We start from the raw sequence: 16,790 nt of genomic DNA, 5'->3' as shown, positions 1-16,790 counted from the left end.
TTAATCCAACTTCCCTCCTCTTATCCATCAGGCAGCCACAATCCCAAAAAGTTAGTCTGAAGTAGTGCAGTACTACATACAAGCTGAAGTACTCAAGAAGTCTCTTGACCATGCATCTTGAAAAATCAACAGTGATTGTTCTTTTTTTAATTTTCACCATGTTCTTTTAAGGAGCACGATAATGTCAGAATTACATTAATTATGCAGCTGCACAAAGACTAAACTCACATACTCCTAAATTACTAAGACCTGCTTCTACAGATGAACGACAACCATAACTAATCAAACTTCCAAACAGCTATGCTAACATAGGCTACTGACTTCACCAAAATGAGTAAAAAAAGTTCTCTACTTCACTGCTTCAAGTAACTATTACTAACAAATACACATACCTGGGAATGGGTGGTACTGTGATCGACATAGGATTCACCACAGCCAACATACGTACATCTGTTCTGTTGAACAAGATACAAAGAAGTATACAGAAAAGTGGTGTCAAACATGTTTACAGAATAGGAATATACTGCCAGTCCCTTTAAAATTCACTCAGATTTCAAACTTGCAGAGTCCTACACAAACCAAGACACATGCACAGTAAGTGTTAAAATAAATATCACCAAAAGCAAATAAGAATGCTGCAAGATTTAACTCAACTCCTCCCACTGGTGGGCAGTGTTAGACATTTAATGTATCTGGAATATAATATTTGCCCATTTCGGTATATTTATTCAGATTAAGGTCAACATGGTTTTTTACATTTCATGACTTGTTAAAGATTGTTACAGAAAATATGAAGTTAGCCCAGTGTCTAAAATACTGAACTGCAACAGCCTCGGAACATGACACATTTATACAGAAATACCCGTATGCCCCTCTCTGCAGTGCCTGCTATCAGAGTATTACTTCACAATTAATTAATTCTTTCCCTTTAAATAAGAGTTTCCAGCACAACATGGACAAGTACTCACTACATTCTACTTACAACATGCAAAATAATTGTTGATTTTAATTGTGCTAATTGCAAAACATATTGGGCTGAGTTGAGCATGGAATCTTGCAGCTGCCAATCCTCAAGCGATTTTCATTAATTCCTCATTTGCATAAGTCAAGACAACCCCATTAATGGGTACAGCATGTTATCTGTATAACTCTCTAAGCATGTTAATTTATACAATCAAATAGCAGCTTAACACAGTAAATTTTCTATATCAACCAGTCATCGATGTTTGTTAAGTTACAGATAGTTAACATGCTGGGATCTCACCATGTTTTTCTACTGAAAAAGGTGAAGGCAATACGCCAATTCATCCAAGCAGAGACATCACAGCATGACACTAAGTGTCCTACTGCAATTAGAAAACTCTCCTATGGAAATGTTGGTATGAAATTAAGTTTTTCAGTAACAGTTTAAGAGCTTTAAGTGAGAAATAAAAAACACGTTTTAAGCTTCACAGCCATTTCCCCACCTGCCAGGCTGATGCATCCATGAACGCCTCTTCCTACTCCCAAGGGGGTTTTTATATGTAATTAAACTTCAAGCCATCTAACAAAAAGACATTAAATACTGTTTCTTTCCCCCTTCATTTCTATCTCTTATTGACAGAAGCAGCAAAATAATCTGATCTCTTAACTGTTACCATAATCCACTAAAAAGGAAACTAATGAAGTAGATTTTAAAAAATATTCATATGCACACCTAAAGGTTGCCATCTCAGCCTATGTATCTTCCTGACAGGACTTGGACAAATGTTGCCAAGAAATGCAGTCAAGCCTATAGAGCAAAATTTCAATCTCTGGAAACAGCTGTATGTCTGAATAACTCACAGGACATTTTAGAAACTAAATTAGCTACATACTTTCCTGTTGGTATCATAGATCAATCAATCAGAAGCAACATTTTCAGAGGATTTTTTTTTTTAAATACACTGAAAATTACTGGTTTTTTAGGCAGCAAGGCAAAAGCATATTTAAGAAAGAACCATAGCCAGGATAAAGACTGTACAAAATTCATATGAAGTCTGAAGAATGTTTATGCAAGCATCTACAAGTTCCAAAATACGTTTTTTCTTTGTTTTGCGTAAGAATAAGAAAAGCCAGAGTATGTATTTTTACGCCAGAAAAAGTCAGCATTTACCGTTAGATGTTATTACTACAAATGCTAATAGATGCTTATGAAAAGTGAATAATTTATTATTTTTCATATCTACAGACCTGGGGAAAAGAGCTAAGAAGTATAGTAACTCAAGAAAAAACCTTAACATGCTAGCTTCTTATTAAAAAACCTCACTTTAAACATAGTATTCTTAAATTACAAGAAATATGTACCTAATAAAGGGTAAATAATTTTAAGAATAGGAAACTGCATAAGAGATTTTACTTTGAAATAATAACATAAAGAAACTAATTTAAAGAACATCATTATAGCTGTTTCTTAAAAAAAACTACTACCAATTTCATCTACAGATTACTAGAAAAGGACCAATAGAACAACTTACCTCTAAGCATGCCCAAAGATTGGGTCCTCTGACTTTACAGTCCTGACAAGTGCCCTATGAAAGTTAAACACACAAGCGAAGTATTATTTCATTTACTTTCACCACTAAATCACAACCTCAAGACAAAACGAGAAAAAAATACTGTACATCTCAATGTCAGCTGAATGATTTTAAGACAAAAAACCCTAATATGTTGACAACCAACCCAATTTTTGTTTTGCTTCATATAATCTTAAGATCAGCACATTTTTCTAGTACAACATCAGATCTCCGAGTTTTCAACCTTAAACCAAAAATTGTTCTTCTAAATAAAGCATAAACATATATCATATTACATTATTATGCAAATCCACAAAATTGGTCTTTGCTATAAATTTAACATAAAAAGAAATAAAAGTGATAGAACTTGTAAAAACTGCATATTCCTATTTGCAGACAGTCAACACTACCTGCAAGGGTTTAAAAAAGAAGATGCAACACTAGAGAATGTTACACCCTTCAGCATCAAATTAATCATTATGCTTTTCAGATTAAAAAAGTATAACACCATGGACAGAAAAGGTTTGGCTTTTCATCACCTCCCAGCTACTAAAATGGATTACAAGATATTTCTTTGTTCCACTTATTTATACTAGCTGGAAACCAAGAGTTCAGGTAGGGGGAGTTTCTCAAACCGTGGCTCCCCCATCAAAAAGTAAACTGTTATCCAAGAAAAACTTGCACATAAATTTCATTGTTGCAGTTTCTACTCAAAGGCAAGTCAGTTATACTATATTACATTACCATTCCAAATAATTAACTGCTACAATGGCAGTGTCTGAAAATATAGTTCAGCTTGGTGTTATGCTAACTGTGAGAAGAAGAAAGCAAGCTGCTACAACTCACATGGGATTTCTGTATCAATTCCTCTTTTGTTATCTCACCAACTGATTCCAGGTGTGGGCAATTGCTGCTGGGCGACGACATTTCAGAAGCTGTGTTTTCTGAGATCCTGGAGCCAGGATCTTCGAGACCAGGGAATCACTTGTCAAGAGAAGAAAGAATGAGTAAAACCCAGTTCCTTGCAGTAGGCAGCAATATCAGGTATCTAATATGCAGCATATACATACTTTAAAAAGGCACATTCTGTTAGAAGTTAAGTTAGTATAAATATGTTTATTAACAGCAAGAGAATACAATAATCCAAATTAAACAGCTGTCTTCTAAATTGAAATCCTCTGCCTTTTAGGGCATAAACTAAGAGAATCCTGAGCGGAGCAGAGCTGCTTTAGGTTAATTATTCAATTTCCTGACCTCTAGCATGCACCCTAACTACATAAAAACTTCAGTTTTCAAGTCTACCCAGCACTGACGGTGGCTCTGACTGATGGTATGTTAAGCAACATCACTGAAATGCGCTGCAGCCGTGAAGGCTGAAAGGCAGGAGCACACAACTTACTTGTCAAAGGACAGGAAACTTTGTAAATAAATAAAACCAAGATAAAGACACATTCTAGATTCAGGCATATTAGCTACCAAAAGCAAACTGAAACTTTTAACTCGGATGTAGTACTGAACACTCAGTGTGATTTTTCTCGAGTTCTCTCTGTCCATCCAAGGTGTCTGATGCAGACAGAGAAACCTATCAGAAATAAATGCTAAATATAATCAGTTTGTCATTATTATTTTTATGGTTGCACAGAAAGCTATGATGTTTTACAGTAGAAAAATTTAAACATGAACTCAGTAGTGTTCTTTTTATGTAAATACTCCAATTGACTCACGCAGATAAGAATCACCCAAGAACTTTGTTCCTGTTTTGTCACTTAAACAATTACTATTGATGCCTCAACCTCTCCAAAGCCCAAGAAATCTTAAATTTTCTTCTCCCAATTATTACCTGTCCAATCTAGCATTCCTTTATCAAGACTTGCAACCCAACTCGCCCCCTACCTCAGTGATGCGCTCCCAGATCTGTATGCAGCCTTCAGCACTGGTACCAACAGCTCTTTCCACTTTGCCCATTGCTTTGGCAGCTTTAGGTCTGTCCCTTCAGCTACATGGCCAATTACTCCTTTGAATATTAAGTAACCCAGAGCTTTGATGGTGTAGGGAAAACAAACCTTGCCCAGTAGGCATCTCACACACGCTTCCCAGTAAACTTCCAGCTTGTTATCTTTGACTTGGCCCTTACTTCCAGTTGCTTGCAATAAGATCCCTTCCAATCAAGAGGCATTTCAGTTCCCTTTGATTATCAAAGGTGTTTGGGTTTTTTTAATGTGTGTGTGTGTATGTGTATAAATAGTCCATATTATTCCCATACAAATTCCTGTACAAAGAACATTATATAGAATTTGTACAGAAATACCATATAACACTTTAATATATACATGCATGTATATACCTGCATATATATTTAAATATATTATTTATATATAAATCATTATTTCTATATAAACAGTATACAAGATACTTTTTTATACATATATAATGTGTATACATATGCTTAAGTATGTGTATCTTTCAGGTTTTTTTGAATGTCATGTTAACAGCTGTTCAATAAAATATTTAAAGACTTATCTCTCAAGACTGGAAATACTACTAGTAAATTAATAATTCAGGATCTTGGGTTTTTTAAGATGAGGTCTAAATTCTCTTCCTGGATCAATGGCATGACATTTAGAAAGCATTATTCCCCAATATAAGCTGCAGCTGGAGGAGTATTTCCTCAGTTCAGTGTGTACTTGTAATCTATGTGCAGTATTGCTGAAAGACACTTCAAATATGAAAACAACAGTTTTTCAGGTCAAACCTCCTCAACTTTCAATCAATTAGCAATTCTACTTTGAACTGTAAAGTTCCTTTTTAGAACAGAAATGGAAACATGAACGTATATGTTTCATCTCTCTCATTTTGCAAGGTCTGTTAAAACATTAAAAATGGAGAAGTGAGTTTCAAATAAAGATCTGACAACCTTAAAAAAAGTCAGCGTGAATTAGTGCTGATTTAACACGAATGCTTTACGAAGACTGGTGTAATGAATTAGTAAAGCTTTAGACTTTTTTTTTTTTTTAAATGGAAGAAGCTTTCTGAATGCGTTATTCCAAGTAACACAAAGCAATGAACGAAGTGGAGACTTCACCTCACACTACCAGATTTGTATTGAATAGCTACTTTTCATACCTGGAACGGTGCAAATCCAACCTGCAGTCCTAAACAAACCCAAACCCAGGAGCTGTGCTCACACCAGATGCTCTTTCTCGGTGCGGCCTCCATGTCCTCATAATAATCATCAGAAAGACCAAAGCATATTGAAACTCATGTTCCTATGGATATGGTCCCTATTCTGATCCATATGGAGAGAATCCCTTTTAGAAGCCTAGTTAACATTATAAATGATTGTTACACGTTATTATATGGGCAAAGTTGAACGGCCTTTCTTTCAACTTCTGTTAACAATTCTCTTACACACCTCCTTCCATCCTGTAGCAACTATGAAAAATCACTGTACTGCCATAACTTTGGTAGCTTAATATATCTAGCTGCAATAACACATTTTGGAAAATTGTATGTTAAATTCTAAAACTGTAAAATGAATTTCAAAACTATGACTCATTCTTCATATTTTTAAGTCCCAGCAAGCCCAGGGTAGCCACTCCTCCTCTCGCTGCCCTTCCTTCATTTCACCACTTCCCACTCTAAAAAGATTGCTTATCTTCCTCTACTGATGTATCTCATTATCGCATCTGCTTTTTCACAAGCTGCTGCTTTGCACTGACCTCACCTAAAAGTCATTTCTTCGCATTTTTAGTGATTAAAAAAAAAACAACAAAAAACCAAACCGGCTTTTGTAGTTTCTCTTATATTCCATTTTATACTCCTGTTCTGAATCTGGAGTACACCTCCACTTCACGCCCCCAGTGATATGTGATAGTTTATACTAGAAAAGTACCCAGATATCTCATGTGAACAGCTCTACGTGGTCAAATGAAAGGTCCATAAAGCCCAGCATCCCATTTCCACCACTGACCAAAAGACATCCACAAAAAAAAAAAAAATTACAAGAATATATAGCTTCCCTGAATCCTTTCCAGCTCTGGGATTTCCTGAAGCAAAAGTTATTAGAAAGGCTCTATATCAGTAATTTCAGCCTTCCTCAGGTCACAGAACTCTAAAAAATTGTTATCGAGACAGGAATTCTTAGACAGCAATCATGCGTCCGGTGGTAACAAGACTTCTTCTGTCACCTTTCATGGACCTTTCAGCAGTATTCCATGGTCCCAGTGGAACCTTAGAAAAAAACACAAACTGAAAAACATAGACCTACATATACGGTATGCAAGAAGTATCTTTGTTTCACTATGAGGTTAAGAATGAAGTAAAACTTACTTGGGAATAGAACTCAAGTTTTCACACTAACTGTTAATTATAATATTCGTGCAATAATTTTCTCATCAAATGCTTCCTACGTATTAGGGACAGAACTCTGCAGCCTCTCCTTTGTTCTCCCCAGCTCTCTCTGTTGTTTCCACTGAAAGGTTATTTTCAGCCCACCTGTCTCAATGCACTGTACTACATCATTCAACTAAATTAATCATTTAATGTTCAAAAGAAGGCCTTATTAACACATTTTTGCTTAGTGCATGTGTAGCAAGTCATACTTCTAAGGAAAAAAAAGCCTGTAACACTTATCTTGAACTTCAGCCTTTTTTTGTTCATGTTCATTCTTTGCATTCACTAAGAAAATACATTTGCTCATGTGAGCAGTCAGAGAAATGTGAACCATAACGTAAAGCATCGTGACCCGCAACCTATTTATTATTCAGCAGAATTCCATGGCATCACAGGCTTGTGTGGTGCTCACCACAGAGGAACTATCACACACACACAAAAATCCCTTCAAACACTAAGAGAATTCAACTGATCTTGAAAATTATCTCAGGCTTGTGCAGAGAGCCTAATGTTTCCTAAAGAAACACAAGTTTTAAACTATCCCAAAAAATGTTGAAATACATTTAATGTTTTCATCTGCCTAGTTATAGTAGTTAATGCTTCAATAGGTGTTGAAATAAACAAATACGTGTCTTTATTCCATTGATGTCCCTAAGTATGGAGCCATTTTATCAGATCATTTTATAGGGTTCAATTAGAGAATTCTGGTAAAAGATTTTAAAAATATTATTCTGAATACAGCAATTACCTGAAGCAGTAATTGTATTTTCACTATAGGCTTTTGTTATTTTGCCCGTACAGCTCTGAATAACAGCATATCAAATCAGTAAGTTCTAGGTTTAGGCTTCTTATTTGCACTCACAGTTATTTTACTACTGATGCACTCGAACAATCACACTTATTGTCATTTTAGGGCAACAAAGTAAGAGTGATACGGGGGTGCTATTTTGTATCTGAACATTTAATTACTTAGAATACTAAAGAGATCTGGAACTTCTGTAATTATTTGTCATACAGATATACTTCACACTTCAGAAAAAACACCTACCTGCATTCATTCCCATTGAAGCTACAGCCTTAGACATACTTATTCAGATTTTTAAGACGTATATTTTTCTACCAGTTTTCTAAAGAACTGTGTTGTTCTTTAAAAACTTAACTGGATTCTTTGACAATTATTACAGAAATAAATTATTAGAGAATAAACTCTGGTATTTTCCCAGTAAATGACAAAAGCACACTCAGTAAGTTTATAAAAATACCTGGTCCTTCTCTTGAGGCTCTGGGAAATACCCACCAGAGAAAGACACATTTTTTTTTAAGTTGCTTTCATTAGATTTTTCCGTCAAGAAGTATTGTTTTGAAAGAGAAAGGACATTAAAAAAATGCTTGAGTTGAAGGTATATCTTCTTACGTCGCCGGGTGTTTTTCATTTTATATTGGCTTTCAAGGTATATAGACTGTCCATTCGCTTCTTTCTTCCACCACTTAAATCCTGACTCTGAAAACCATTAGCTGATCTTTCTGTTTCTAAGCGGATTTTTCTGTCTCGGGCTCCGCACCCGGGAGAGCTCTGCAGGGATTTTCCACGGGTGCTACACCCGGCTCGTCTCTCCAGCCCATTGCACCCTTCGTACACGGGGCTCTAAGCGTGCAGATACCTCAGGGAACGAACGGAGTAATGTAGAGGTGAAATACTGTTTTTAGGAACTGCACCGTCGCCGCCTGGCTTCAACTTCCCACGGTACTTGCGGAGCTCGACTCAATGCTCTCTGGCCGCTCCCAGCGGGCGGCCAGGCTGCCGAACGCCCCCCCGAGCGGGCAGCCCGGGGGGAGGCCGGGCCGCGCCCCGCCCCCGGCCCCCGCCCGGCCCTCCGGGAGCGCGGCGCCCCGGCCGCCGAGCGGCTCCCGCCGGCGGCGGCCATCACCGTGCCAACCCGCCCGGCGGGCCGAGCCGCCCCGGACTTTGAGACCGCCAGGAGACGCCGCCCGCCGCGCTCCCGTCTCCCCTCACGGCCGCCGGACCCGACCTGCCCTTCCCGCCGCGAGCGGGACTCCCCCCCCCCCCGCCTTACCGGGAAGATGCACCGTGCGCGGAACCCGGGGCTCAGCCGGGCCGCGGCCAGCCCCGCGGCTTACACCGATGGCGGACCCCAGCCTCCGGGGACAGCGCTCCCCCGCCCGGGACGCCGCGGTGCAGGCGGCCGCTGTGGCGGAGAAGGCGCAGCCCCGGCGCGGCTACAGCGGCTCCTCCTCACGCGGACAGACGCCCACCGGCTGCGGCAACAGCGGCCGCGGGACGCGCCCCGCACAAAGATGGCCGCGCGGAGCGTCTCCGCCGCTCACGTGAGCGCTGCCACACACAAAGATGGCGGCGCCAGGCTCTCGCCCCACCATGCCCGGCCGCCCGCAGAAGAAGGCTGCCCTGCGTAAAGATGGCCGACGCAGACTCCTAACGGAGCGGGTCACCCTCACGTGGCAGCGGCAGAAGCTGCCTCCTGGCCAACCTCGGCCGCTTCTCCCCGGCCCGGAAGCAGATCGCTGCTGGTCTCCTAGCAGCCACCGGTGCGGGAAGGGAGGCGCAGCTGCTGCCCGTGGCGCCTGCGCCGGTGCTTGGCAGGTAGCGGAGAGCGGCCGCCGCGCAGCAGGACCCGGCCCGGGCCCCGGGAGAGGCGCGTCTGCCTTTGCTCAGGTGGCTGTGGGGATGGGGCTGAGGCGCGCGTGGAGCCGGCCCCCCGGTCTGTCACCCGCCCTGACCGCGGTGCCGGGGCCGCCTTGTCCGGGGAGGGCTCCGCAGGGCCGGGGGAGGCGGCCTCTGCCCCCGACCGGGCCAGCTACGGGGACGGCGTTCCCTGCTCCTCCGAGGCCGGTCAGGCCCGGTTCCGTGTCCGCCGGCGGGGCGAGGCTGCCGGGCGGAGCGAACGCGCGGGGCGCGGCACGGCCCGTCTGGGGCCGGAGGCGTCGGCGCAGGAGCGGCCGGCGGTTACAGCGGCCGGCGGTTACAGCGGCCCGCAGTTACAGCGGCCCGCGGTTACAGCGGCCCGCGGGCCCGCCCGCTCCTCCCGCCGCTCCCCGGTCGGGGGTTCGCCTTGTGCTCGGCGCCGGGGAGGTCGGGGGATGTTCCTTTTGATGGGGGAGATGGCGTTAGGCTATAGTATTTGTTCCTCATAACGTGTCTGCGAAAAATTGAAGCTCTGAATGAAATAAACTTTTTCTGGCTGTTCTCAAATCTTTTAACTCTTTTAGCTGGAAAATCTGCTCTTCCAACAGTAGTGATCTTAGGAACAGGGTTGTTTCCATGCCTGATTTAGAGGATATAACATAATAAGTGAACTGCCAGGCAGTAACGAGCTGACCGAGCCCTCTGTAGATCCTGATTGCACACACAGTCTCTGCACAGGGCAGTTGGAAGGAAGGAGGCCTGAGCTGAGCCAGCAAATTTTCCGTCTTCTCATTAAGCATCAGTCGTTACTCAGAAACATCAACCAAATAACTCCTGTACCTGTTATGTAAGAGGTTTGAGCTTGTAGAAGAAAGCTGTCCAGGGCTTCTATTGCATAATGCAGTATGTATCCTTCATTTGACAGAGTATTCCAGAGACCATCTGTGGCCGTTTTCAAGATAGTTCCACTTAATGAGGTTATGGGAGAGAAGGAGCCATGTCAGAAGAAGCTGTTACTGAGGCACGATTTTCCCTGAAGACAGCAGCTTTACGAGTATTTCATCTTCCCCTTTCTTGGTATTATTCTCTTAACCAGGTAATATATACATTATAGTGTCACTTTTGATAAGACATTTACAAATTCAATTGCAATGTTGTACTCACTCTTCTAAGCTTAATGAGTTAAATTCGTGCAGAATGTCTTGATTTTTAGTTTATTTAGAATATGGAACTAAGTATTTTTTTGTCTTCTGCTAGTAAATGCTTAATGCATTGTCATATATTTCACTGAAGAGATCACTTTATCTGCATTGTCTATATGTCTTCGCTTTGTAACAGCATTCTCATCAAACCAAATATCAAAATCCTCAAGTTGTCTTTTTAATTTTTGTAGATTTTTTCAGGTATTTAAAAACTAAGCATAACTGTCATTAAATTTTGAAGAATAATGTTGAGTGTGGTCTGAAATACTTTCCAGTTTGCCAGTACTACTCACCAGTTAATCTGAATGGTAATTCATTATTGTAAATCAAAAATCCTTGTTCTAGTTTTCAAGTCATTTGCGTTTGATTAAATAAGTGACACATGACTAAAACAAGGCAGTGATTCTTTAAAAGCAGGCTGCTTTTTTAAACTTGTTCTGTTCTTTTTGCTGGCTTTGTTTGTTTTACTTATGAGAAGATCTTCAAATAAAATCTTAAGGCTCTGTTAATCACAGTATTTCCTTTTACAGATGGCCCTGGAGTGTTTTCTTTTTATTTTCTTTCATTGATATTGTAGGCTGGTTTTCACTAGTAACATGGATAGCGGTCATTCAAATCTGGGCAAAGAGTACATTATGATCTTAGTTTTCGGGTTGACAAAAGCTGGAAGTGTTGTGAAGCTGATATTAGTTGTCTACAGGGAATCATAAGATTGTCCTTAGAACACCTTCATGTCAAAGACAGGGAGGAGGAGCTGTAACTGTTGTAGAGATTCAGAGAAGAGAGGTGTTAGTTGCCTATAACTACGTATGTGATAAATGATAGAGTAAAATAAGTTAGAATTACTTGAGAAAATATTAAGGCTTAGTCATATCCCACAGAGAATAAGCTTCTTGAAGAGTGAACTGTGTTCTGGTACCATAATACAGAGGAGAAAAAAAAGTTTCTAGTTGGCTGCGTACAAAATATGCTTCAGTAGATTTTTTTCCCATTGTGTATGTTTGATCATTGACAAGGGTAACTAAAAATAAAAAAATGTTTATAATTAACAATGCCAATAATATATTTTAAAAAACCCCTTAGTAATCCTAATCAAGTTCTGCTTTTAAAACTCATGTCTTTAATATGACTGTGTTTTATTTTTATTGAATCTGATGCTTGTAAGCAAAAGCATAATTTTTCATATTTCATTTTTCATATTGCATGTAAATACTTTTCAAAGTTTTACTGCATATAAAAGCAGAATGTAATAGTCTCAGTCTTAGCTTCATCTGATTATTTTCACATTTTTCTGTATTTTGAATATTTTAAAATTCTCCCTGCAAGGTCATTGATTTCTTTTTTATGGTGCAGTGTATTCATATCCTGTTTAAATACCTTGTGCAACTCCATCGTGTGCAATAATTAAGTTTCCTCTCCTTAGACGTTTTAATTTTACTGTTAATTTATTTATGGTTGTGTTTGTAGGCACAAACAGATGGAAAATCTGCTTACAGTTTTTTGAAACTTTACTTCTAACATTTAATTCTGTGAGCTTCAAGGTTTTAATCTCAGTTATTTGGTTACTGACTCTTTTCCGCGAAATACATCATTTTTTGTAAGCATGTGTTTGTGCTGTGTTGCAGGGATTTCCTTTTCCTCGCAGAGCACAGTGTTAGGTTTTTGGCCTCCATCAAGATACAGTACCACTAGGGACAGGGTTCTCAAGTCAGAGGCGTTTGACTTCTTGATTACAAACTCAGTGCAGAGTGAAACTCCTAAAGCTGCTTTAAATTCCCCAGCTCTGATAGTATTGACCACTTGCACAGCAAGCGGGGACCGGCAGCTGCAGCGGTGCTCTGGGTGGCCAGCCCGCTCTTGTATGAGGAAATGTGTTACAGAAATGCCACCTTAACCCCAAGACTGCAGATCTAATTCTCTCCCAGCAGTCTGTTTCTGAAGCAGCATGAATTTCCAAAAGATTTTGTGTATATGGACTCTAGTTTCCAGTTAAATGGCTGTTTTCTTAGAATATCTTGTCACTTAGAATTTTATGAACTTTGTTAATGGCTTTTAATTCCAGTTGCTTGTATGTCTGGCTCTTTTTTGCTAATTAAAACATCTGTAGACTATGACTGATCTAGATCTAAAATGAAATGTAACAATTAAAAAAAATGGTTTATTTAGAGAAGTATGTCCAAATACATGTTCTTCCTATAATGAAACACCATGCAAATATTAGCTTTTGGATCCTCCGCTTCTCCACAGTGCAAGGAAATAGTCTAGTTGTGAAGGGTGAGTTTCTTCTCAGTATTTTTGGTGGTTGTTAGAGAATTAATTGAAGCCTTGCATTGTCCTGTGTTAAAAAGAAATTTAAAAAAATAAAAGTTTGTCTGGAAGTCATTTACTTAGGTCTCCACAGTTTGTGCATTTGTGATGCACCTTATAGTTCTTGGTGCTGCAATATGTGTCTCAGTGCAGCCACTCATTTTGTCGCACCAGCCCCTTTGTAAACTCCCTCACCTACTCACCACGACAAATTTTGAGAAGCCTTTAGTCTGTGTACTTTCTCAGAGTTGTTTGTTTCTCAGGCCACGTGAGAGCAGCATCTCTTATCTCCCTCAGACAAGCCGTAGCCTGGGTTGAATGCACCAAAAGGGGAGAGTAGAAGAAAAGGTGGGAGTTAAGGAGTGTATATTTCCAATGAAGTCACATTCTTTTATTTTCAGATAAGGCTTTCCCCTGGGTTAAGGAAGCTCTTCACGGTAACAGCAGTGAGTGCAATATCTGTTATTTTTCTGGCCCATCACTTTAAAAGAAGACGTGGAAAGAAAAACAAGAAAGTGCCACCATGGGAACCAAGTCATCTATTATTAGAGTGTACCAAAGCAGCTGCTTCAGAAAAAGGTACATGATGGAACCCCCCAGGTTTTTTTATGTTCTTGGAGGGGAAGGAAAGGGGTGTGAGGGGATGGGTGTGCTTAACAGTGTAGTAGTAAAACTGTTTTCCTTTAGTGCTGAATTGTTAAAGTAGAAAATGTGCAAATTTGGAACAAAATTACAGTGTCTTATAAATAAGCGGGTCTTATTCTCAAAGGTGAAATTTTAATCATGAATTTGGGTTAAAACTTTTTGTCAATAGTATATTAACAAAGGGGTTTGCCATTCTTGTGGAAATATTTCAATACTGAAAAAAGCAGATTTAATTTTTATAGGATGGGAAAATATTATGCTCAAATGCATGGTTATTGTTATAGGTATTCTGTTCTAATTTTTAGTTTCTCATGTAGAACTGTAAACAAAAGGATAGTTATTTGCTTCTAAACTGGATTATTGAAAAGAGTAAATGTAATTCTTAATAGATCTTGCTAATGAAAACAGAACGAGTTTGCAGCAGCTTTAAAATCAGTGTATCTCTTAGGTTCCAGCTGTTCCAGTAGTCGGCAAAACTTGACTCTTTCTCTGAGTTCTGCCAAGGACAAAGGTTCTCAGTCTTGTATCTATACAAATGGAGGACTTTTCAGTAAATACTCTGGTTCAGTTCAAAGCCTGGCCTCGGTAAGTAAAAGTGTTTTAAGGCTCTTGAATGTCAGTTCACCTAATGGTTCCACTGAGCTGGAACAACTTTCCTGAACCAGCTGCACAGAAGGCTAGAGGAGACCGTTGTACTTACTGCATAGTAAAAACAGTTTCCAGGAAGATAGTTTGGCTGTAATGTACTCTGGCAGGAATGTAGTTTTAAGGATGCTCTGTATAACAACATTTCAAAATTTGTTTGTTTTTTTTTTTTTTTTTAAGGTTCAGAGTGCCACCTCTTGTCACAGTTGTGCTTGTGCCAATTCTAATTCCTGGGACAAAGCAGATGAAGATGATATTAAGCTGGTCAATATTCCAGTGACCACACCTGAAAATTTATATTTGATGGGTAAGTTACAATAAGAATATTCAGCATCTATCAACAGTGAATGTAAATACTTTATTGTTTTTATGGCAAAGTGACACACAGTATTGTGGTGTTCTTTCAGAGTCTCCCGTTGGCATGTGTCTAAGAGCATTTCCATAAAATAATGAAATCTGACTTGATCTAGAGTTAGTTTTTTCAAAGTATATTTTTTTCTCATTCCTGTAATTGTAGTAATAATCCATTAAATTATTTTTAAAGTAAATAGGAAAAAATACATTGAACATTGCTGCTTTAATCATATTGTGAACTTCTTTATCTTATTAAAAAGGCAGATATATATATATTTTTTTTTTAGACTGGGAATTGCTGTTCTTTTAAAAACTTGCATCTCTACTATAATCGTGCTTATTAGCTACGTAGTTTCCTGTGACTCTAAAATGTGAATACATGTGGAAGCTGTGTGTTTGATGGCATGGAGGTATTCCTGATCTCCCCTAGGTATGGAGCTTTTCGAAGAAGCCCTGCGTCGATGGGAGCAGGCGCTAACTTTCCGTAACAGGCAAGCTGAAGATGAAACGGGTTGTGGTTCCATTAAGCTGGGAGCAGGAGATGCAATTGCAGAAGAAAGTGTAGAAGTGAGTATATTCAATAGCTAATCTACTGCTGCTGCCCTGACAACTCGTTGCATCTTGTTACTAAAATTGACAATGAATTCAAAATTCCAGTTTAGTAGTCTTGCATTTAAAGGACATCTAACTTTGTTCTTTTCTTTGTTTTGTTTTTGTTTTGTTGGTTGTTTGGAGGAGGGCAGCGTGAGGGAATTAGCTTTATTTATTTTTTGGCAATTGCTGTTGCGTTTTGCTTCTGGATGGTATTATCAAGCTACCAAGCATACTAGTTCTCTGCACAAAATCCCTTGGGTCATCCCTTTCTTTTACGACTATGTGAGAGGATATCTGCTTAGCAAAGATAAAGGTCTTGGAAAAGATGATCTGTTTATGAATATTCACAAATAATGTGCTTGAACTTTATTTGTATTCCTTTGTTCTTGTGAACTAAATGCTAATAATATTTTGAAATAGACATGTAACTCTGTGGCTTTCATTATTTCTAGTGCAGTAAACATCACAGATAATTTCAAGTATTTTACAATTTAGATTTCGTTTTTGTCACACTAAATTAATATGTGTATTTTTAGAAAAGTGTGTATATTTTGGATGTTAAAATGTTCATCTGGCAGTGTCCTATGCAGTTTGTAGGAAATCAATGTGCCATGCTTTGGTCTTTGAAGACTTAATATTCTTAGATTTTACAAAGGAATCTTACGGACCATAAACAAATGGAAAATCTTCTAATGTGTCTCTTCTTGCAGGATATCATTAGTGCTGAATTCATTCATAAGCTTGAATCCCTTCTTCAAAGAGCTTATCGTCTTCAGGAGGAGTTTGAAGCTACCCTTGGGGCCTCTGATCCTGCTTCACTAGCTAATGATATTGGTGAGTACTCCTATTTTACGTTTTTATTGCTCATGATAGTGACTGTTGTGGAGGAGAAGTCACTAAAATATCCACTGAGCAGAATTACATTTATGAGTAAATAAACAGGGAAAAGAAATCAGGTTCTTTACATTATTATGTAATCTCTGATGTAGTGCTTGTATGTTAGATAAGAGTGGACTGAGACGAAGTTGTTTCTTTGTGGCTTGTCAGTATACTTCAGAATTTTCATAGTTCTTCTCAACTTTCTGAAGTTTATGTTGACTTGGGTCATTAAATATTTATGCAGAAGGACTTAGTCTGAAATAAATATCCATTACCAAAGCTCTTGTCCCTGGTGGCGGAAGTTTATCACGGTTATGAGTGACTAAAACCAGGATGTTAAAATGGCAAATATAATGGGTAGTTGCTGCCAGACATGCTGATTAAGTGCAGATAGTTTGATTATTTTTATTTAAAGAATTGGCTTAGGAAGTTCTTAAAGATTGGTACTATTATGCTCTTTCATAACTCAAGATCAAGCATCTGATCTCAAATAACTGTCAGACTTTAAAGGCAGAACATGTTCTGGGATTAGTTTCAGTCTGGTCTTGTTTGTTGGGCTTCAGCTTGACTGGCACA

General features: G+C 39.3%; 2 protein-coding genes across 5 annotated transcripts in view; one reads left to right on the top strand and one right to left on the bottom strand.

The window, feature by feature from the left end:
- USP33 (ubiquitin specific peptidase 33) overlaps positions 1 to 9,227 on the bottom strand; it is a 40,651-nt gene extending 31,424 nt beyond the window's left edge. For 2 of the 4 annotated variants that reach the window (XM_065655424.1, XM_065655426.1), the window contains exons 1-4: positions 9,002 to 9,227; positions 3,381 to 3,518; positions 2,496 to 2,549; positions 393 to 455 (exon numbers count right to left, since the gene is read on the bottom strand). In XM_065655424.1, coding sequence (XP_065511496.1) covers positions 393 to 455; positions 2,496 to 2,549; positions 3,381 to 3,461 — 198 coding nt within the window. In that variant the 5' untranslated portion in view covers positions 3,462 to 3,518; positions 9,002 to 9,227. Of the gene's footprint in view, positions 1 to 392; positions 456 to 1,264; positions 1,366 to 1,466; positions 1,544 to 2,495; positions 2,550 to 3,380; positions 3,519 to 9,001 lie in introns of those variants that run through there. The other 2 variants (XM_065655427.1, XM_065655428.1) reach the window with 2 other exon arrangements.
- Positions 9,228 to 9,455: 228 nt separating this feature from the next.
- MIGA1 (mitoguardin 1) overlaps positions 9,456 to 16,790 on the top strand; it is a 40,327-nt gene continuing 32,992 nt past the window's right edge. The window contains exons 1-7 of the mRNA XM_065657417.1: positions 9,456 to 9,618; positions 10,514 to 10,684; positions 13,499 to 13,676; positions 14,191 to 14,327; positions 14,568 to 14,694; positions 15,172 to 15,308; positions 16,046 to 16,169. Coding sequence (XP_065513489.1) covers positions 10,586 to 10,684; positions 13,499 to 13,676; positions 14,191 to 14,327; positions 14,568 to 14,694; positions 15,172 to 15,308; positions 16,046 to 16,169 — 802 coding nt within the window. The 5' untranslated portion in view covers positions 9,456 to 9,618; positions 10,514 to 10,585. The remainder of the gene's footprint in view (positions 9,619 to 10,513; positions 10,685 to 13,498; positions 13,677 to 14,190; positions 14,328 to 14,567; positions 14,695 to 15,171; positions 15,309 to 16,045; positions 16,170 to 16,790) is intronic.

This window comes from Caloenas nicobarica, chromosome Z, assembly GCF_036013445.1.
Source record: "Caloenas nicobarica isolate bCalNic1 chromosome Z, bCalNic1.hap1, whole genome shotgun sequence".
Taxonomy (NCBI): domain Eukaryota; kingdom Metazoa; phylum Chordata; class Aves; order Columbiformes; family Columbidae; genus Caloenas; species Caloenas nicobarica.
Note: the sequence above shows the minus strand (reverse complement) of the source record. Positions and strands in the feature narration are given on the sequence as shown.